The sequence below is a fragment of the Scyliorhinus torazame genome, unplaced genomic scaffold, assembly GCF_047496885.1.
Source record: "Scyliorhinus torazame isolate Kashiwa2021f unplaced genomic scaffold, sScyTor2.1 scaffold_1644, whole genome shotgun sequence".
In the NCBI taxonomy this organism is placed as follows: Eukaryota; Metazoa; Chordata; class Chondrichthyes; order Carcharhiniformes; family Scyliorhinidae; genus Scyliorhinus; species Scyliorhinus torazame.
The window spans coordinates 15,174-36,179 of NW_027309371.1; the positions used below are offsets into that span (position 1 = coordinate 15,174).

Consider the following 21,006-nt stretch of genomic DNA (forward strand, 5'->3'; position numbering starts at 1 on the left):
TTTAAAAATAAAGCGCAGTCTCCGTTTATGTAAAGATGTAGGGCAAAATTCACACACCGCAAGATCCCATGAGCAACCAGTGGATCTATTTTTGGTGGCATCAAGAGAGGGCTTTTGGTCAGAACATCAGGGCGAATTCACATCTGGATAGTAGCAGGGGTTCCTTTTGTTTTTCAACATCCCACCTGAAGAGGCCATTCAGACCCTCAAGCCTGTTCCACTATTCACCTCGATCATGGCTGATCTGCACTTCAACTGCAAATGTTATGGGTTCTGTGGGCACCAGTACCCCTCTGATGCCAGTGCTGTCTTTATTGACTGAGATGGCATCATTACACGAGTCCGAAAAATAACTCGAGAAAGGGAAGAGTAACTCGGCCAACCTGAGACTGGAGGTTGTTACTTCTCCAAATCTCCAATCTGCCTGGCATGGCCCAGTGGCTGTTGACTTTGGGCAATCAATGGAGGGGGGGAGCATGTAGACGGGAGGAAATAATTGTTTCTCCTGCCACGTATTGTGTTCAGTTTTGGTCTCCTTACCTGAGAAAGGACATACTGGCACTGGAGGGTGTGCAGAGGAGATTCACTAGGTTAATCCCAGAGCTGAAGGGGTTGGATTACGAGGAGAGGTTGAGTAGACTGGGTCTGTACTCGTTGGAATTTAGAAGGATGAGGGGGGATCTTATGGAAACATATAAAATTATGAAGGGAATAACACATCCCGGTTGAAATCGATGAATAGCAGTCGGGAACAGGAAGTTTTCGTGCATTTGCAGAGGGCTAATTATTATAAAGCCCTGACTGAATTCCACTAAACTGGCAGGGCAGTGGTGTTGATCCACCGGGTGCTCAGTTTTGGGATCCTTTTAGACTGTGGTGAGCTCTGGTTCCAAGGTCTCGTGTACCAAACACCCCCGTGGTTTCAGCGCAAAATAGAATCTCGCAAGCTCGGCGCATACGCTACTCTGGGCCGACACAATTTGGATGAATGGGGATAGCCGCAGTATTAACCTTCCAACAGCGTGTTTCCTGGGCCAGTGCAGAGAGTTCGTGACATCTGGGGACACCCAGGAAACATTGTATCCTTGCTACAATCGGCTGTCCGAAGAGCAGTTAAGTTTATCCCCATTTTATTGGCTGAATGCATCTCGTAGGTTTGGCGCAGCGTAAAAGGTGCCCAATTATGTTTTCTGACTTAAAATGGCTGTTAATCCGCAGTTGATTCTGCCCTGAATGGGTGGGATTGGAGTCGATTTTTTGATTTTTAGAGTCTAAAAGCATCTTTTTTCTTCTTTCAAGCATTGAAGTGCTTTTGTAAGGAATGTGTGAAGACAAACCAAACTTGTGAGACAGAAGGGGCGTGTCTGGCCTCCCTCTCCAGAATTCAGGGCGTTGAGCACGAGATCAGAGTGTGTGTCCCGCCCCAAGACTTGGTCCTGCCAATCTTCTGTCGAAGCAACAAAGAGTATGTGACAACCATCTGCTGTTATAAAGACTTCTGCAACAACCTGGAGTTACCTCCTCCAGAAGGTAGGTACCAGGGAAGCTGCCAAGTAATTTATTACCCTGCGTGTCCCTACCTTCGCCCGAGTCCAGGGTCCGAGGACCATTTTAATTGCCTCACTGCTCCCCTGCTCCTTCCTGCAATTGGCAAGCACCACCGTACAAAGCCAGCACTCGCTCATCACTGAATTTGGATAGCTGGCCGGCACAAAGCAGGGATACGCTTTGCAGTCAAAGGGGGCTTGTTATGAGGTTGGGTGCTGAGGCATGTTATCGGGACAGATTAGAGAGAGCTTTGTTCTGCATCCAAGCCATGCTGCACCTGCGCTGGGGTTACATAGAATGCTGTGCACTACCTGTGCCGAGCTCACCATTAGAACAAGGTTTTTCTAACTTTGAGGTGGTATTGGTTTGTGGGCTTCACCACATTCGGGTCCAATAACCTGTTTTGGGCGAGACACTAAATTAAGGTCTGCCTTGGCTTGTTTCAATAGTTCAGTGAGGTATTAATGCGCTATTTAAAGAAGAGTTAATCCAGGGAGAGGAGCTCTTATCCTGGCCAACGCTCCTCCTCCCTCAAATCAATGCCACTAAGGTAACTGGGGAAACCTTGCTGTGCGCAAAATGGCTGCTGCTGCATGTGCAATAACAGCAAATGCACTTCAAGGCAAAAGAAGCACTGCCGGAAGCCCTGAAGAGAGCTGAGGCGCTAAATAAAGGCAATTTATTTCAAAATTGTTTTGTATTAAATAAAAATCACAGTCTGTACCTGCACTGAAAATGTCAGCGCCTTTTCTCTTCCCAAAGCAAACTAATCGACACGGTACCTGCTGCAAAGCATGGTGGGATTTTTTTCTCTTGATCAAAATGGAAGAGTTTAACTGCCTTTTTTATTTCTAGGGCCTGGACCAAGGTTGGGAGACCAATCTGATTTCTGAGAACAGGGAGGACAAACTTGTGTCGTTATGGAGTTGGAGCGGGGCGTTTATTGCTTTATCTGATTGATTTGCTTGTATCTCGGGTTACGACATGCTATGGTGTTGGAATGAGGATTTGCCCGGTTTTGTGGCAACCTCTAGGCCCAGACTATTCACAGGGGACATACCCAACCAGGGAGTGCAAGCTGGGATGAGTTGCCAGTGACTCTAGGACCGGTTTGTCGGGGGCCTTGTGGTGCCATGGTTGTAGGGTGGATGCCATTGTTATGTGGTGGGTAATGGTCAAACAATTGTGGGACGCTCCACCGATTTTGTATCCTGTTGCAGGGTTCCCTGTTGAATTGAATGCTTCAGGAAGCCTTCTCGAGATGCGTGACTGTTTTTGTACAGTAATTCTGTGAAGAAGCCCGAGGCAGTACCAGGCCCTGCTGAAGATTGTTGGTGAAGTGCATTACTGCTCACTTTTGTCCTTTTTTAGTCCATTGTTTGTTTTAATATTTAATCGTACGAAGTCTTACAACACCAGGTTAAAGTCCAACAGGTTTGTTTCGATGTCACTAGCTTTCGGAGCGCTGCTCCTTCCTCAGGTGAAGGAAGGAGCAGCCTCACCTGAGGAAGGAGCAGTGCTCCGAAAGCTAGTGACATCGAAACAAACCTGTTGGACTTTAACCTGGTGTTGTAAGACTTCTAACTGTGCTCACCCCAGTCCAACGCCGGCATCTCCACTTCATTAATATTTAATAGTGGCCCTGTGGGGTGGGGACAGCAGGTGAATGGAGACGCCCAAACCGCCATGTGCCATTTGCTTCAGTTGGATGTGCTACTCCGAATTTAAGCTCTATTTTGCTGCAATGCCTCAGGGCCTGTGCTTAGCGCAAACGATGCGGTGAAAAAATGTTTTGGGCTGCTCCGCTGCGGCCATTTCTTTACTGCAACGACTGCCGCCTCTTCCCAAGTGGGTTGAAAGTCTCCAATTCTTGTGAGTTGCCGACCCTTGAACCCATTGGCCTTCTGTGGACTGGTTGCGCACAGCTTCACCTTTGTGAGTGTTGTTGAAGGCCAGGTGAACCATCCATCTGTACTTGACGCGGCTCTTTGTGAATGGGAAGCAACATCGTGGCGAGAGGGGTAAGTATGTGAAGTCAGTCCCACATTCCTTAACACCCTGTTGTGCTTCATTTGTAGAGACGTGCTATCCACCTCTTTCTCCACCCTTCGAATGGCAGTGCCGTATGGTCCTTCCATGTGATCTTTCTTAACGTGTAACGAAGATTTCCACGGGCTACTTGACTTGGGCAGCATCGCAGTCAACCCTGATGCATTTCCCGGTCACGATCGCGAGTGAGCGACCTGATTTCTTTGGAGCGAGCTCTTCTACTTGCCCGAGCAAGTTTGGCAAGTTGACTCTTGGTTTTGCTGCTGGTTGAGCAAGCCCTGGATTTTGGAAATCGTTGGCACTTTGGGGCAGAAAAACAAAACCGCTCCTGATTGCCATCCGTGACATAAACCACCCAATGTTCACAAAGTGCACTTTTACCCAGCTCTCCCAGTCAACTGCCTCATCGGATTGAAATGGCCTCTGAACCAAGAGACTGGCAGCAGACTTCCCATGTAAACATTGGAGTGTGGCACAATGGGACCTTATGTTGGTATCCTTCTCCCAGGACCGTACTAAGTGACTATATAATAAGAGTGCCTATTGTTGATTTTCAACTTGCCTTGGAGAAACCTAGTGAGGGAAATGTTCCATTTGAAGATTAGTAACTGAGCGGCCATTTTCTATTTTAAAACCAGGAACATTTGATCTTATTAACAGACTTCTTGCTTTTCTTTTCCTCCACCAGGTCCAAAAGACGATGCATTTGATGGTTGGGGTCCTGTGGAGCTGGCAGCAGTGATTGCCGGGCCCGTGTTTCTCCTGTGTGTGGTGTTGATGGTGACCGTATTCCTGTGCCATTACCATCACCAGCGCGCCTACCATGACCGCAATCAGCTGGATATGGAGGAGCCGTCCTGTGACCACATGTACATCTCGGAGGGGAAGTCGTTGAAGGACCTCATGTTTGATATGACTACCTCAGGATCCGGATCTGGTAGGGCTTATGATTGACTAGGCCTCCCGCGGTGGTTCGGGGAGTGTTCTGTGAAGGGAAACCAGAGGATGGATGACTGATTCACTTGATCAGTTCCTCTCTCAAAGTAATTCCCTGGGATGAAAGTATTCCCTTCCGTTTGCACTATCAATTTGGTGGATCGGTTCCCTCTCCTCCTGAGTTACTGACTCGTGCAGTCAATCCTTTGCTGTGAGCCCAGGTGGCAACAGCTTATGTGGCCATGGGGAGTCTCCATGGCTTTTGCTGTTGATACTATCTTGTCGGTCTGCCTCCTCATCCCATCTTTTCGCCTGTCCCACCTCCCTCGCCTCTTTTCACGCCCTTCTCTTCAGAGAGTCGTGAACACCGCCCAGTCCATCACACAAACCTGTCCCCCATCCATTGACTCTGTCTACACCTCCCGCTGCCTGGGGAAAGCCGGCAGCATAACCAAAGATCCCTCCCACCCGGCTTACTCACTCTTCCAACTTCTTCCATCGGGCAGGAGATACAGAAGTCTGAGAACACACACGAACAGAGTAAAAAAACAGCTTCTTCCCCGCTGTCACCAGACTCCTAAACGACCCTCTTATGTACTGACCTCATGAACACTACACCCTGTATGCTTCATCCGATGCCGGTGTCTGTTGTGTGGTGTCTACGTTGTGTACCTTTTGTTGCCCTATTATGTATTTTCTTTTTATTATATTTTATTTTCATGTACTAAATGATCTGTTTGAGCTGCTCTGCTCGCAGAAAAATAGTTTTCACTGTACCTCTGTGCGTGACAATAAACAAATCCAAAATCCTGTAGAATTGAATTTGAAAGATCTGCAACACTACCTGAAAAGTAGGGGAGGCACCCCCCCCCCCCCCCCCCCCCCCCCCCCCAGTGTTCTGGCCAATATTCATCCCTCTACTAACCGATATCTGATCTGAGACCTTGTTGTGGAGAATCTGGCAGAGTGGGCGATGCCCAGTCCTGCCAATGCTCTTTAGTAGTAATTCACGCATGCCACCTTTCCCAGCTTAATACGATGAAATTGTTCACCATAGTTCACTCCTAGCGTTTGTGACTTTTTTTAAATGTGGCAATCCATGGGTCATCATTGTTTTCCTTGTAGGCTTGCCATTGTTCGTGCAACGGACCATCGCCAGAACCATTGTCCTTCAAGAGATAATTGGTAAAGGCCGCTTTGGGGAAGTGTGGCGAGGGAAATGGCGGGGTGGCGACATAGCTGTCAAAATATTCTCCTCCCGGGAAGAGCGCTCGTGGTTCAGGGAAGCAGAGATCTACCAGACGGTCATGTTGCGTCATGAGAATATTTTGGGGTTCATCGCGGCAGACAATAAAGGTATGACAACCGGCTCTTTGCTTTGCTTTATGTTGCCGATGGTTTAGTGCAGGTTTTTCTGAGCCCTGAGGCCCCAGGTTGGCACTCCTGAAGCCCTCCACCTGATGGCGGATTCAGGCCCTCGCATAAAGAGCTGCGATGGGGCAAAATGGCTATCTGATGTGTTGTTAGTCTACCATGGGTTGCCAATCCTGCCAGGAGTAAAAGAGCAGCCAATCGGGCAGCGCAGTGGTTAGCACTGCTGCCTCACGGCGCCGAGGTCCCGGGTTCGATCCCGGCCCTGGGTCACTGTCTGTGTGGAGTTTGCACATCCCCCCCCCCGTGTTTGCGTGGGTCTCACCCCCACAACCCAAAGATGTGCAGGGTAGGTGGATTGGCCACGCTAAATTGCCCCTTAATTGGAAAAAATGAATTGGGCATTCTAAATTTATATTAGAAAAAGAGCAGCTGATCTCTGAATCCATGGCACATCTACTACTTTCCTGCTGCCTGGAGCCCCAAGATTAACTTGCTGTAAATTAAGAACATAAGAACTAGGAGCAGGAGTAGGCCATCTGGCCCCTCGAGCCTGCTCCACCATTCAATGAGATCATGGCTGATCATTTGTGGACTCAGCTCCACTTTCGTGCCCGAACACCATAACCCTTAATCCCTTTATTCTTCAAAAAACTATCTATCTTTATCTTGAAATCATTGAATGAAGGAGCCTCTACTGCTTCACTGGGCAAGGAATTCCATAGATTCACAACCCTTTGGGTGAAGAAGTTCCTCCTCAGCTCAGTCCTAAATCTACTTCCCCTTATTTTGAGGCTGTGCCCCCGAGTTCTACTTTCACCCGCCAGTGGCGTCTTTATGGTCTTGAGCAGCGATTTGTGACGGTAATTAGGGGAGGGGGGAGCCAGTCTATTTGTTCAATGTGTGTTTAAACAAACAGCAGTAACTACTTGTATTTATAGTAGACAAGATCCCGAAAGGGCTACAGATCACAAACCCACTCAAGTCGACCTACGACACAGACTTCGCTGAGAGACTCTGCCGTCGCACCTCTCTCACACTCCGCAACCACCTCGTCCACCAGCTCTACAGCAGACGCCGCAACCTGGAAACCAAGATAGAGGCCATATTCTCAACTTGCGCTCAGGACGCAGCAGACCAGCTGTGGAACACCGCCAAACAGATGAGACAACAATACTATGCCACCTATATGCACACCAAGAACAGGAAGCTTGAGAAATTCGGCATCACCACCAGCAGCAACCAAGCCTCCCCGGTACCACAGTAGAAAACAATACTGGGAAATCTATTGTCAACTTGTCGGATTACACCCTTCAACCAGACAAAATCGAAGTCCTCAGCAGAGGGCTCAATTTAAGCACCACCACCAAAATGGACCCCATCAGTCTCGCGGCAGACACTGAGGAATTCATCAGGCGAATGAGGCTCCGGGAATTCTTCCACAAACCCCAAGGGGCCAACAGTGAACCCAAGCAGACTACCAATGAACCGGAACAGCAGACCGAGAGATCTGCGGTGTGGAAACCGAAGAGGCAAGAGTCGTACTGAACAGAACGGACTACTGCAAAGAAGTATACCGACAACTCAACAACCAGAAACACTACAAACAGTTACCTGCAGATCCGACCAAGGAACACACCCGCCAACTCAACAGACCTTGGATCTAGATCTTCAGAGCACCCCACATTGGAGATCTCTACTGCCTCCCGAAAATACACAAGGCCAACACACCAGGCCGTCCTATCATTTCAGGCAATGGGACCCTGTGTTGGAACCTCTCTGGCTACATCGAGGGCATCTTGAAACCCATCGTACAAGGAACGCCCAGCTTCTGTCGCGACACGACGGACTTTCTACAGAAACTCAGCACCCATGGACCAGTTGAACCAGGAACATTCCTCGTCACAATGGACGTCTCGGCACTCTACACCAGCATCCCCCATGACGACGGCATTGCTGCAACAGCCTCAGTACTCAACACCGACAACTGCCAATCTCCAGACGCAATTCTGCAACTCATCCGCTTCATTCTGGATCACAACGTCTTCACCTTCGACAACAAGTTCTTCATCCAGACACACGGAACAGCCATGGGGACAAAATTCGCACCTCAATATGCCAACATCTTCATGCACAAGTTTGAACAAGACCTACTCACTGCACAGGACCTCCAACCGACGTTATACACCAGATACATCGATGACAATTTTTTCCTTTGGACCCACGGTGAAGAATCACTGAAACGACTACACGATGACATTAATAAGTTCCATCCAACCATCAGACTCACCATGGACTACTCTCCAAAATCAGTTGCATTCTTGGACACACTCATCTCCATCAAGGACGGTCACCTCAGCACTTCGCTTTACCGCAAGCCCACGGATAACCTCACAATGCTCCACTTCTCCAGCTTCCACCCTAAACACATTAAAGAAGCCATCCCCTATGGACAAGCTCTCCGTATACACAGGATCTGCTCAGACGAGGAGGAGCGTAACAGACATCTACAGACGCTGAAAGATGCCCTCGTACGAACGTGATATGGCACTCGACTCATGGATCAACAGTTCCAACGCGCCACAGCGAAAAACCGGACCGACCTCCTCAGAAGACAAACATGGGACACAACCGACAGAATACCCTTCGTCGTCCAGTACTTCCCCGGAGCGGAGAAACTACGTCATCTTCTTCACAGCCTTCAACACGTCATCGATGAAGATGAACATCTTGCCAAGGTCATCCCCACACCCCCACTACTTGCCTTCAAACAAACCATCGTTTGCAGCAAACTACCCAGCCTTCAGAACAGCGACCACGACACCACACAACCCTGTCATGGCAATCTCTGCAAGACGTTCCAGATCATCGACATGGACACCACCATTAAACGTGAGAACACCACCCACCGGGTACGCGGTACACACATGTGCGACTCGGCCAATGTTGTCGACCTCATACGCTGCAGGAAAGGATGTCCCGAAGCGTGGTACATTGGCGAGACCATGCAGACGCTGCGACAACGAATGAACGGACATCGCGCGACAATCACCAGGCAGGAATGTTCCCTTCCAGTCGGGGAACACTTCAGCAGTCAAGGGCATTCAGCCTCTGATCTCTGGGTAAGCGTTCTCCAAGGCGGCCTTCAGGACGCGCGACAACGCAGAATCGCCGAGCAGAAACTTACAGCCAAGTTCCGCACACATGTGTACGGCCTCAACCGGGACCTGGGATTCATGTCGCATTACATTCATCCCCCACCATCTGGCCTGCAAAATCCTACCAACTGTCCTGGCTTGACACAATTCACACCTCTTTAACCTGGGGTTACCCCATCTCTGGATCTGTAAAGATTTAATCACCTGCTAATGCTCGCATTCCAAGCATTGTCTGGCATCTTTGAATCTGTCTATATATATGTTTCTGGAACAGACCTCTTCATTTACCTGAGGAAGGAGCAGCGCTCCGAAAGCTAGTGACATCGAAACAAACCTGTTGGACTTTAACCTGGTGTTGTTAGACTTCTTATTGTATTTATAGTGGATGCGATATGCCGGCTGTTCATGTCGCCGGGATATTACAGTGAGCGGTGCAGTCACCGGGAAATGCTGTTGACGACGGCGGGGTCGGTAAATCCTGCTGGCGGCCCGCTTCCTTTGCCGGAAACCACGTAGCGGGGTGGCCGGTAAATCCCACAAAGTGTCTTGGGACAGGTGACCAAAACCTTGGGTCAAGCAAGTTAAGCAGCGTCTAAATGGGGAAGAGGCATCGATAGGGAGGGAATTCCCAGAATTCTGGCGCTGAAGGAGGCCATTTGGCCCATTGCGCCTGCACCAGAGCTTTCTAGAGCTCCAGTGAATTCTAAACCTCTGGAGAATTCTAGAGCTTGGGGTCCAGGCTGCTAAAGGCACGGGCGCCCATGGTGGAGTGATTAAAATCCGGGATGCACAAGAGGCCAGGGTTTCCGGGCATATTGAAATGAAATGAAAATCGCTTATTGTCACAAGTAGGCTTCAAATGAAGTTACTGTGAAAAGCCCCTAGTCGCCACATTCCGGCGCCTGTTCGGGGAGGCTGGTACGGGAATTGAACCCGCGCTGCTGGCCTCCCTTGGTCTGCTTTCAAAGGCAGCGATTTAGCCCTGTGCTAAACAGCCCCTGAACAGCATATTTAACTATGTTTGGATAAAGAACATTTGAGGGTCGAGTTCCTGAGGGAGAAAGGAATAGAAGGAAATGCAGTTGGGTGGGAGACAGTTTGTAATGGAGCAGAAACGTTGTGTTTTTATTTTGACCCTTGTTTTTCCACTTTCTCCACCCCGTACTCCAGATAATGGAACATGGACACAGCTATGGTTGGTGTCTGACTATCACGAGCATGGCTCTCTTTTCGATCACCTGAACAGGTATACAGTCACGATTGAAGGTCTGATCAAGCTGGCACTCTCTGCAGTCAGTGGGTTGGCACACCTGCACATGGAGATCGTGGGCACTCAGGGTAAGCCAAGGGAGAGATTTTCTCCCCTGTTAACTGTGCGTGTGTGTGTGTGTGTGTGTGTGTGTAGTCTGTGGGTGGATGGGTGTGTGTGTAGTCTGTGGGTGGATGGGTGTGTGTGTAGTGTTATGGGAGAGGTGTTTTCAGAACCCCCAAAATGTATCATGAGTTAAACCAGCCTCCCCCTTTGATGTATTGTTGCGTTTGAAGCACACGGTGTGGTTTTGCAATTATGGACAAGTGGGTTTTTAAACACAAAACAAATGTTTATTCCATGAACTCAAGTTAACCTTTTTAAACAACATTGGATCACTTAACACCCCTTAACTTCAAAGATAAGCCTGAAAATGATACAACAGTAAATAATCCCTCAAAATGTTCCTTAAAACCTCCAACAGACTTCACCTTCAACAACAGACATGAGGTTACACTCAATATACTTACAGTCTTGGATTTTCAGACACCACCAGACCAGCTCTGCGTTTTCCTTCTTGCAGCTCTTTGCAAAACACACAAACACTCCCAGCTTTCTCCTCAAACTGGCTTTCTCCTTTTCAGCTGCTCTCCTCAAACCAGCCAGGCACTTTTCAGCTGCTCTCCTCAAACCAGCCAGGCACTTTTCAGCTGCTCTCAGCAAACCAGCCAGGCACTTTTCAGCTGCTCTCCTCAAACCAGCCAGGCACTTTCCAGCTGCTCTCGGCAAACCAGCCAGGCACTTTTCAGCTGCTCTCCTCAAACCAGCCAGGCACTTTCCAGCTGCTCTCAGCAAACCAGCCAGGCACTTTCCAGCTGCTCTCAGCAAACCAGCCAGGCACTTTCCAGCTGCTCTCCTCAAACCAGCCAGGCACTTTTCAGCTGCTCTCCTCAAACCAGCCAGGCACATTTCAGCTGCTCTCAGCAAACCAGCCAGGCACTTTCCAGCTGCTCTCCTCAAACCAGCCAGGCACTTTTCAGCTGCTCTCCTCAAACCAGCCAGGCACTTTCCAGCTGCTCTCCTCAAACCAGCCAGGCACTTTCCAGCTGCTCTCAGCAAACCAGCCAGGCACTTTCCAGCTGCTCTCAGCAAACCAGCCAGGCACTTTCCAGCTGCTCTCCTCAAACCAGCCAGGCACTTTTCAGCTGCTCTCAGCAAACCAGCCAGGCACTTTTCAGCTGCTCTCCTCAAACCAGCCAGGCACTTTCCAGCTGCTCTCCTCAAACCAGCCAGGCACTTTCCAGCTGCTCTCAGCAAACCAGCCAGGCACTTTCCAGCTGCTCTCAGCAAACCAGCCAGGCACTTTCCAGCTGCTCTCCTCAAACCAGCCAGGCACTTTTCAGCTGCTCTCCTCAAACCAGCCAGGCACTTTCCAGCTGCTCTCCTCAAACCAGCCAGGCACTTTCCAGCTGCTCTCAGCAAACCAGCCAGGCACTTTCCAGCTGCTCTCAGCAAACCAGCCAGGCACTTTCCAGCTGCTCTCCTCAAACCAGCCAGGCACTTTTCAGCTGCTCTCCTCAAACCAGCCAGGCACTTTCCAGCTGCTCTCCTCAAACCAGCCAGGCACTTTCCAGCTGCTCTCAGCAAACCAGCCAGGCACTTTCCAGCTGCTCTCCTCAAACCAGCCAGGCACTTTCCAGCTGCTCTCAGCAAACCAGCCAGGCACTTTCCAGCTGCTCTCAGCAAACCAGCCAGGCACTTTCCAGCTGCTCTCCTCAAACCGGCCAGGCACTTTCCAGCTGCTCTCCTCAAACCAGCCAGGCACTTTTCAGCTGCTCTCCTCAAACCAGCCAGGCACTTTCCAGCTGCTCTCCTCAAACCAGCCAGGCACTTTCCAGCTGCTCTCAGCAAACCAGCCAGGCACTTTCCAGCTGCTCTCCTCAAACCAGCCAGGCACTTTTCAGCTGCTCTCAGCAAACCAGCCAGGCACTTTCCAGCTGCTCCCAGCAAACCAGCCAGGCACTTTCCAGCTGCTCTCCTCAAACCAGCCAGGCACTTTCCAGCTGCTCTCAGCAAACCAGCCAGGCACTTTCCAGCTGCTCTCAGCAAACCAGCCAGGCACTTTCCAGCTGCTCTCAGCAAACCAGCCAGGCACTTTCCAGCTGCTCTCCTCAAACCAGCCAGGCACTTTCCAGCTGCTCTCAGCAAACCAGCCAGGCACTTTCCAGCTGCTCTCAGCAAACCAGCCAGGCACTTTCCAGCTGCTCTCCTCAAACCAGCCAGGCACTTTCCAGCTGCTCTCCTCAAACCAGCCAGGCACTTTTCAGCTGCTCTCCTCAAACCAGCCAGGCACTTTTCAGCTGCTCTCCTCAAACCAGCCAGGCACTTTCCAGCTGCTCTCAGCAAACCAGCCAGGCACTTTTCAGCTGCTCTCAGCAAACCAGCCAGGCACTTTTCAGCTGCTCTCCTCAAACCAGCCAGGCACTTTCCAGCTGCTCTCCTCAAACCGGCCAGGCACTTTACAGCTGCTCTCAGCAAAACTACCAGGCACTTTCCAGCTGCTCTCCTCAAACCAGCCAGGCACTTTTCAGCTGCTCTCAGCAAACCAGCCAGGCACTTTTCAGCTGCTCTCCTCAAACCAGCCAGGCACTTTTCAGCTGCTCTCCTCAAACCAGCCAGGCACTTTCCAGCTGCTCTCCTCAAACCAGCCAGGCACTTTCCAGCTGCTCTCCTCAAACCAGCCAGGCACTTTTCAGCTGCTCTCCTCAAACCAGCCAGGCACTTTTCAGCTGCTCTCAGCAAACCAGCCAGGCACTTTTCAGCTGCTCTCCTCAAACCGGCCAGGCACTTTTCAGCTGCTCTCCTCAAACCAGCCAGGCACTTTTCAGCTGCTCTCCTCAAACCAGCCAGGCACTTTTCAGCTGCTCTCCTCAAACCAGCCAGGCACTTTCCAGCTGCTCTCCTCAAACCAGCCAGGCACTTTTCAGCTGCTCTCCTCAAACCAGCCAGGCACTTTTCAGCTGCTCTCAGCAAACCAGCCAGGCACTTTTCAGCTGCTCTCCTCAAACCGGCCAGGCACTTTTCAGCTGCTCTCCTCAAACCAGCCAGGCACTTTTCAGCTGCTCTCCTCAAACCAGCCAGGCACTTTTCAGCTGCTCTCAGCAAACCAGCCAGGCACTTTCCAGCTGCTCTCAGCAAACCAGCCAGGCACTTTTCAGCTGCTCTCAGCAAACCAGCCAGGCACTTTCCAGCTGCTCTCCTCAAACCAGCCAGGCACTTTCCAGCTGCTCTCCTCAAACCAGCCAGGCACTTTTCAGCTGCTCTCAGCAAACCAGCCAGGCACTTTTCAGCTGCTCTCAGCAAACCAGCCAGGCACTTTCCAGCTGCTCTCCTCAAACCAGCCAGGCACTTTCCAGCTGCTCTCCTCAAACCAGCCAGGCACTTTTCAGCTGCTCTCCTCAAACCAGCCAGGCACTTTTCAGCTGCTCTCCTCAAACCAGCCAGGCACTTTTCAGCTGCTCTCCTCAAACCAGCCAGGCACTTTTCAGCTGCTCTCCTCAAACCAGCCAGGCACTTTTCAGCTGCTCTCAGCAAACCAGCCAGGCACTTTTCAGCTGCTCTCAGCAAACCAGCCAGGCACTTTTCAGCTGCTCTCAGCAAACCAGCCAGGCACTTTTCAGCTGCTCTCAGCAAACCAGCCAGGCACTTTCCAGCTGCTCTCCTCAAACCAGCCAGGCACTTTCCAGCTGCTCTCAGCAAACCAGCCAGACACTTTTCAGCTGCTCTCCTCAAACCAGCCAGGCACTTTCCAGCTGCTCTCCTCAAACCAGCCAGGCACTTTTCAGCTGCTCTCCTCAAACCAGCCAGGCACTTTTCAGCTGCTCTCAGCAAACCAGCCAGGCACTTTTCAGCTGCTCTCAGCAAACCAGCCCGGCACTTTTCAGCTGCTCTCCTCAAACCGGCCAGGCACTTTCCAGCTGCTCTCAGCAAACCAGCCAGGCACTTTCCAGCTGCTCTCCTCAAACCAGCCAGGCACTTTCCAGCTGCTCTCCTCAAACAAGCCAGGCACTTTTCAGCTGCTCTCAGCAAACCAGCCAGGCACTTTCCAGCTGCTCTCCTCAAACCAGCCAGGCACTTTCCAGCTGCTCTCCTCAAACCAGCCAGGCACTTTCCAGCTGCTCTCCTCAAACCAGCCAGGCACTTTCCAGCTGCTCGCCTCAAACCAGCCAGGCACTTTTCAGCTGCTCTCAGCAAACCAGCCAGGCACTTTCCAGCTGCTCTCAGCAAACCAGCCAGGCACTTTTCAGCTGCTCTCCTCAAACCAGCCAGGCACTTTCCAGCTGCTCTCCTCAAACCAGCCAGGCACTTTCCAGCTGCTCTCCCCAAACCAGCCAGGCACTTTCCAGCTGCTCTCAGCAAACCAGCCAGGCACTTTCCAGCTGCTCTCCTCAAACCAGCCAGGCACTTTCCAGCTGCTCTCCTCAAACCAGCCAGGCACTTTCCAGCTGCTCGCCTCAAACCAGCCAGGCACTTTTCAGCTGCTCTCAGCAAACCAGCCAGGCACTTTCCAGCTGCTCTCAGCAAACCAGCCAGGCACTTTTCAGCTGCTCTCCTCAAACCAGCCAGGCACTTTCCAGCTGCTCTCAGCAAACCAGCCAGGCACTTTCCAGCTGCTCTCAGCAAACCAGCCAGGCACTTTCCAGCTGCTCTCCTCAAACCAGCCAGGCACTTTTCAGCTGCTCTCCTCAAACCAGCCAGGCACTTTTCAGCTGCTCTCCTCAAACCAGCCATACTCTAACATGACCGTAGTCTGTGGGTGGACGGGTTTGTGTGTGGGTGTAGTCTGTGCGTGGATGTGTGTGGGGGTAGTCTGGGTGGACGTGTGGGTGTGTGTGTGTGTGTGTGTGCGGTTGCGCTTGCGCATGTGCGGGTCGTGCTTGTGGGTGGACGTGCTTGTGTGTGGTCTGTGGGTGGACGTGTGTATGCGTCCTTCAGTGCAGTAAGGTGCTCCACAAGATGTGTGCTTAACATGAGACATCTGAAGTAAAAAGAAAATGGTTGATACTGGAAACGTGGCACAGGCCGATCTCCCACAGCTGTTTTTATATTGACTCCATTTTAATTCTTATGCAAGATCCGTGAGGCAGCTGTGAATGTTTGCGTGCTTAACCTGATGGCCTTCTATAGGTGGCGGAACCATCACCCTCATGACCACTTGAAGTCCAGGATGGGTGCATGGGCCTGTGACCATGCCATTGGTTTCAGGGAGTGGGGCCTGGGAGTATAAAAACAACTTGCTTATGTATAGCATCTTTTGCGTGAGAGCGTTCTCAAGGTGCTTTGCAGGTGTAATCAGGCAAAACATGTGAAACATTAGTCGAGGAGCAGAACGTAGATGAGAAACAGGAGGGGGACACCAGGGTAATGGTGCAGGGGAGCAGGACATCCCTGCTGGACTCTGTGATGTAGTAAGAGCCCCAGAGACTGACACCTCATGTGTACAACCTCTCTTTCTCAAGTTTGCACCTATCACCCCCGTGCACATTGACTACGTTGCTTCTTGGTCAAGCAGTGCCTTGATTTAAACAAACCAACAAGTATATTTTTAAAAATCCCACCATGGTCTCACTCCCTCCTTATCTACTTAATCTCCTTGAGTTCCACAACTCCGAAATACCAGTGTTCTTCGAAGCCGATTTTAATCGCTCCACCATTGGCGGCCGTGCCTTCAGCTGCCTGGGTCCCAAGCTCTGGAATTCTCTCCCGAAACCTCCCCACCCCCCTCTATACCTCAACTTCCACCTTTAAGATACTCTGATCTCTTTTTAAAATAAATAAATTTAGAATACCCAAATATTTTTTGCCAATTTAGCGTGGCCAATCCACCTCACCTGCGCACCTTTGGGTTGTGGGGGTGAAACCCACGCAGACACAGGGAGAATGTGCAAATTCCACACGGACAGTGACCCAGGGCCAGGATTCACCAAGACTTTATGGTGAAACAGTTGAGGAACAGTGGAGAACCTTCCAAGTGATTTTTCACAGTGCTCAGCAAAGGTTTATACCAACAAAAAGGAAGGACGGTAGAAAGAGGGAAAATCGACCGTGGATATCTAAGGAAATAAGGGAGAGTATCAAATTGTAGGAAAAAGCATACAAAGTGGCAAAGATTAGTGGGAGACTAGAAGACTGGGCAATCTTTAGGGTGCAACAGAAAGCTACAAAAAAGCTATAAAGAAGAGTAAGGTAGATTATGATAGTAAACTAGCTCAGAATATAAAAACAGATAATAAAAGTTTCTACAAATACATTGAAAAAAAAGAGTGGCTAAGGTAAATATTGGTCCTTTAGAGGATGAGAAGGGAGATTTAATAATGGGAGATGAGGAAATGGCTGAGGAACTGAACAGGTTTTTTGGGTCGGTCTTCACAGTGGAAGACACAAATAACATGCCAGTGACTGATGGAAATGAGGCTATGACAGGTGAGGACCTTGAGAGGATTGTTATCACCAAGGAGGTAGTGATGGGCAAGCTAATGGGGCTAAAGGTAGACAAGTCTCCTGGCCCTGATGGAATGCATCCCAGAGTGCTAAAAGAGATGGCTAGGGAAATTGCAAATGCACTAGTGATAATTTACCAAAATTCACTAGACTCTGGGGTGGTCCCGGTGGATTGGAAATTAGCAAACGTGACACCACTGTTTAAAAAAGGAGGTAGGCAGAAAGCGGGTAATTATAGGCCAGTGAGCTTAACTTCGGTAGTAGGGAATATGCTGGAATCTATCATCAAGGAAGAAATAGCGAGGCATCTGGATGGAAATTGTCCCATTGGGCAGACGCAGCATGGGTTCATAAAGGGCAGGTCGTGCCTAACTAATTTAGTGGAATTTTTTGAGGACATTACCGGTGCGGTAGATAACGGGGAGCCTAATGGATGTGGTATATCTGGATTTCCAGAAAGCCTTTGACAAGGTGCCACACAAAAGGTTGCTGCATAAGATAAAGATGCATGGCATTAAGGGTAAAGTAGTAGCATGGATAGAGGATTGGTTAATTAATAGAAAGCAAAGAGTGGGGATTAATGGGTGTTTCTCTGGTTAGCAATCAGTAGCTAGTGGTGTCCCTCGGGGATCAGTGTTGGGCACACAATTGTTCACAATTTACATAGATGATTTGGAGTTGGGGACCAAGGGCAATGCGTCCAAGTTTGCAGACGACACTAAGATGAGTGGTAAAGCAAAAAGTGCAGAGGATACTGGAAGTCTGCAGAGGGATTTGGATAGTTTAAGTGAATGGGCTAGGGACTGGCAGATGGAATACAATGTTGACAAATATGAGGTTATTTTGGTCTGAATAACAGCAAAAGGAATTATTATTTAAATGATAAACTATTAAAACATGCTGCTGTGCAGAGAGACCTGGGTGTGCTAGTGCATGATTCGCAGAAAGTTGGTTTACAGGTGCAACAGGTGATTAAGAAGGCAAATGCAGTTTTGTCCTCTATTGCTAGAGGGATGGAGTTTAAGACTAAGGAGGTTATGCTGCAATTGTATAAGGTGTTAGTGAGGCCACACCTGGAGTATTGTGTTCAGTTTTGGTCTCCTTACCTGAGAAAGGACGTACTGGCGCTGGAGGGTGTGCAGAGGAGATTCACTAGGTTAATCCCAGAGTTGAAGGGGTTGGATTACGAGGAGAGGTTGAGTAGACTGGGACTGTACTCGTTGGAATTTAGAAGGATGAGGGGGGATCTTATAGAAACATATAAGATTATGAAGGGAATAGATAGGATAGATGCGGGCAGGTTGTTTCCACTGGCGGGTGAAAGCAGAACTAGGGGGCATAGCCTCAAAATAAGGGGGAGTAGATTTAGGACTGAGTTTAGGAGGAACTTCTTCACCCAAAGGGTTGTGAATCTATGGAATTCCTTGCCCAGTGAAGCAGTAGAGGCTCCTTCATTAAATGTTTTTAAGGTAAAGATAGGTACTTTTTTGAAGAATAAAGGGATTAAGGGTTATGGTGTTCGGGTTGGAAAGTGGAGCTGAGTCCACAAAAGATCAGACATGATCTCATTGAATGGTGGAGCAGGCTCGAGGGGCCAGATGGCCGACTCCTGCTCCTAGTTCTTATGATTCAAACACGGGTCCTCAGCGCCGCAGTCCCAGTGCTAACCACTGCGCAGCCCTAGATACTCTGGTCACCTTGCCCAATACCATCACATCAGACTTGGTGTCACCATTTATTTTATATTGCTCCTGTGTAACATGTTGGGATGTTTTATTATGTTAAGAGGTGCTGTACAAATTGATGCCATGCTTCCCAGAGTGGAACAGGTTGTAAGGTACATTGGGACTTCCTGAGGTAGTGAAGGGTACTACTTAAATATAAATAGTTATGTAAACAGCGAATCCGCCCCAGCTCCTTATTTTTAAATTTGTTCTTTGGGATGTGGGGGTCGCTGGGCTCGGTCAGCATTTGTTGCCCATCCCTAATTGCCCTTGAACTGAGAGGCTTGATGGGTCATTTCCAAAGGCAGTTCAGAGTCAGCCACGTTGCTGTGGGTCTGGAGTCACATGTAGGCCAGACTGGGTAAGGACGGCAGATTTCCTTCCCTAAAGGACATTAGTGAAACAGATGGGTATTTTTTTTTCACAACAGTCAATGATAGTTGTCATGGTTACCGTCACGGAGACGAGTTTTATATTCTATATCGTGTGAGGTGAAAGGTGCTATATAAATGCAAGTTTTTCTGTAAACAAAGGGACTCCACATCCGCTCCTTGTGTGAGTGTTAACGATTAGAGCAGACACCCTGACAGGAAGGGGGCGGGAACATATTCAAACCTGCTGTGTAACATGCTCGGTGCAGTTATCAGGCCTCCGGCCTACTACAGTAATGGATGCTGCTGAGATCCTTTGATGGGAGTTGAGATGTACGCCTGGGCGTTGCTGGTTCTCTCAGTTCGTGAGACGCCCACACAATTGGGCAGTGATAATACTCTGGAAAAGGAATCCTTTGAAAGGAGGGAACCAATCAAACTAACGTTGATCCGAGTGAGGTCACAGGAAAGAGGCCGGCCATCACTTGGAAGTCAAACCGTACCAGCCCAGGTTGTGGTGATGTCACAGCCAAGCCCAGTGAGCAACTATTTGTACACTGGTCTAACATCTCTGTAAATCAAAGGATTAAGTTCCCTCTTTCGCTCCTTCCCTCCTGCGCAGGAATGTGATTGCGTAACAGGAAACATTAATGTGCGTTAGCTTCTTTTCACAGGGCAGAGAGAATGTGGAACTTGCTTCCACTGGGCAATGGCATTTAAGGGAAAACTAGACAAAAGCATGAGAGGGGCAATGTGCGACTAAACTGATAGGATGTAATGAAGAGCGGGTGGGAAGGGGTTTGCGTGGAGCTTAAACACCAGCACGCATGTGTTGGGCTGAATGGTCTGTTTCTGTGCTGTCAATTCTGAGCCCCGCCGTGTTCTCATTGTGCTACATGTATGTGAAGACAGTTCGTGCCCTCCTGCTGTAGTCTGTATGATGTAGGTACACCCACAGTGCTGTTAGGGAGGGAGTTCCAGGATTTTGACCCAGCGACCATGAGGGAATGGCCGATATATTTCCAAGTCAGGGTGGTGAGTGCAATTCGTGGAAATAGTGCTGTACCAAAAGCCCTATTCTTTGCTCCATTCCTCCTCCTTCCTTTCCATTAGCTCCCTGTTAGGTGTGTGTGTGTGTGTGTGCGCTTTCTGTAGTTCAGGGTGTGACCTTCCCATGTTGCCTTGTGTCATTTCAGGCAAGCCTGGGATTGCCCATCGAGACCTGAAGTCCAAAAATATCTTGGTGAAGAAGAACGGCATGTGTGCGATTGCAGATCTGGGCCTGGCTGTCAGGCATGATTCGCTGACCGACACCATCGACATTGCGCCCAATCAGAGAGTGGGCACCAAACGGTACCAGTTCAAATGTGTTCTTTCCTCTCTGTTTGTGACCTTTGCACTCTGAGGAACAGCAAAACACCCCATTCTCCAAATTAACTTTCAGTATTCAGGGTGGGGGGTGGGGAGAAAACTTTTTATTAGTGGCAGACAGGGCTGCACAGTGGTTAGCACTGCTGCCTCACGGCACCGAGGACCCAGGTTCAATCCTGGCCCTGGGTCCACTGTCCCTGTGGAGTTTGCACATTCTCCGTGAGTCTCACCCCCACGCAGGGTGGGTGATCATAGAATTTACAGAGCAGAAGGAGGCCATTTGGCCCATCAAGTCTGCACCAGCCCTTCAAAAGAGCATCCTACTTAAGCCGAAACCTCCACCCTATCCCCGTAACCCAGTAACCCCACCCAACCTATTTGGACATTAAGGGACAATTTATCATGGCCAATCCACCTAACCTGCACATCTTTGGACTGTGGGAGATAATTGCCCTTCGTGTCCAAAAAGGTTGGGTGGGGTTACTGAGTTATGGGGATAGGGTGGAAGTGTGGCTTAGATAGGGTGATCTTTCCAAGGGCCGGTGCAGTCTTGATAGACCGAATGGCCTCCTTCTGCACTGTAAATCCCAGGTGGGTTGGCCACGCTAAATTGCCCCTTAATTTCAAATTTAAAAAACAAATTTAGTGGCAAGCACTGCACTTGGCAATGCTCGTTGCCATGTTAGCTCTTGCGAAGGCCCAACATCACTGAGGGGGTGGTGAGCAGA

The 21,006-nt window shown here is 49.7% G+C and overlaps 1 protein-coding gene across 1 annotated transcript; it reads left to right on the plus strand.

The window, feature by feature from the left end:
- The first annotated feature begins 1,379 nt into the window (after positions 1–1,379).
- On the plus strand, positions 1,380–20,312 carry LOC140407614 (activin receptor type-1B-like). The gene is made up of 5 exons (XM_072494963.1): positions 1,380–1,530; positions 4,286–4,534; positions 5,659–5,889; positions 10,233–10,400; positions 20,104–20,312. The coding sequence occupies exons 2-5, from the start codon at positions 4,375–4,377 to the stop codon at positions 20,310–20,312; spliced, it is 768 nt and encodes a 255-aa protein (XP_072351064.1). The 5' UTR covers positions 1,380–1,530; positions 4,286–4,374.
- Positions 20,313–21,006: the final 694 nt, after the last annotated feature.

Coding starts and splice junctions, on each gene's coding strand:
- LOC140407614 (XM_072494963.1), top strand. CDS start 4,375: ATGGTGACCGTATTCCTGTGCCATTACCATCACCAGCGCGCCTACCAT. Junction 4,535..5,658: donor TACCTCAGGATCCGGATCTG/GTAGGGCTTATG, acceptor TTTTCCTTGTAG/GCTTGCCATTGTTCGTGCAA. Junction 10,401..20,103: donor GGAGATCGTGGGCACTCAGG/GTAAGCCAAGGG, acceptor GTGTCATTTCAG/GCAAGCCTGGGATTGCCCAT.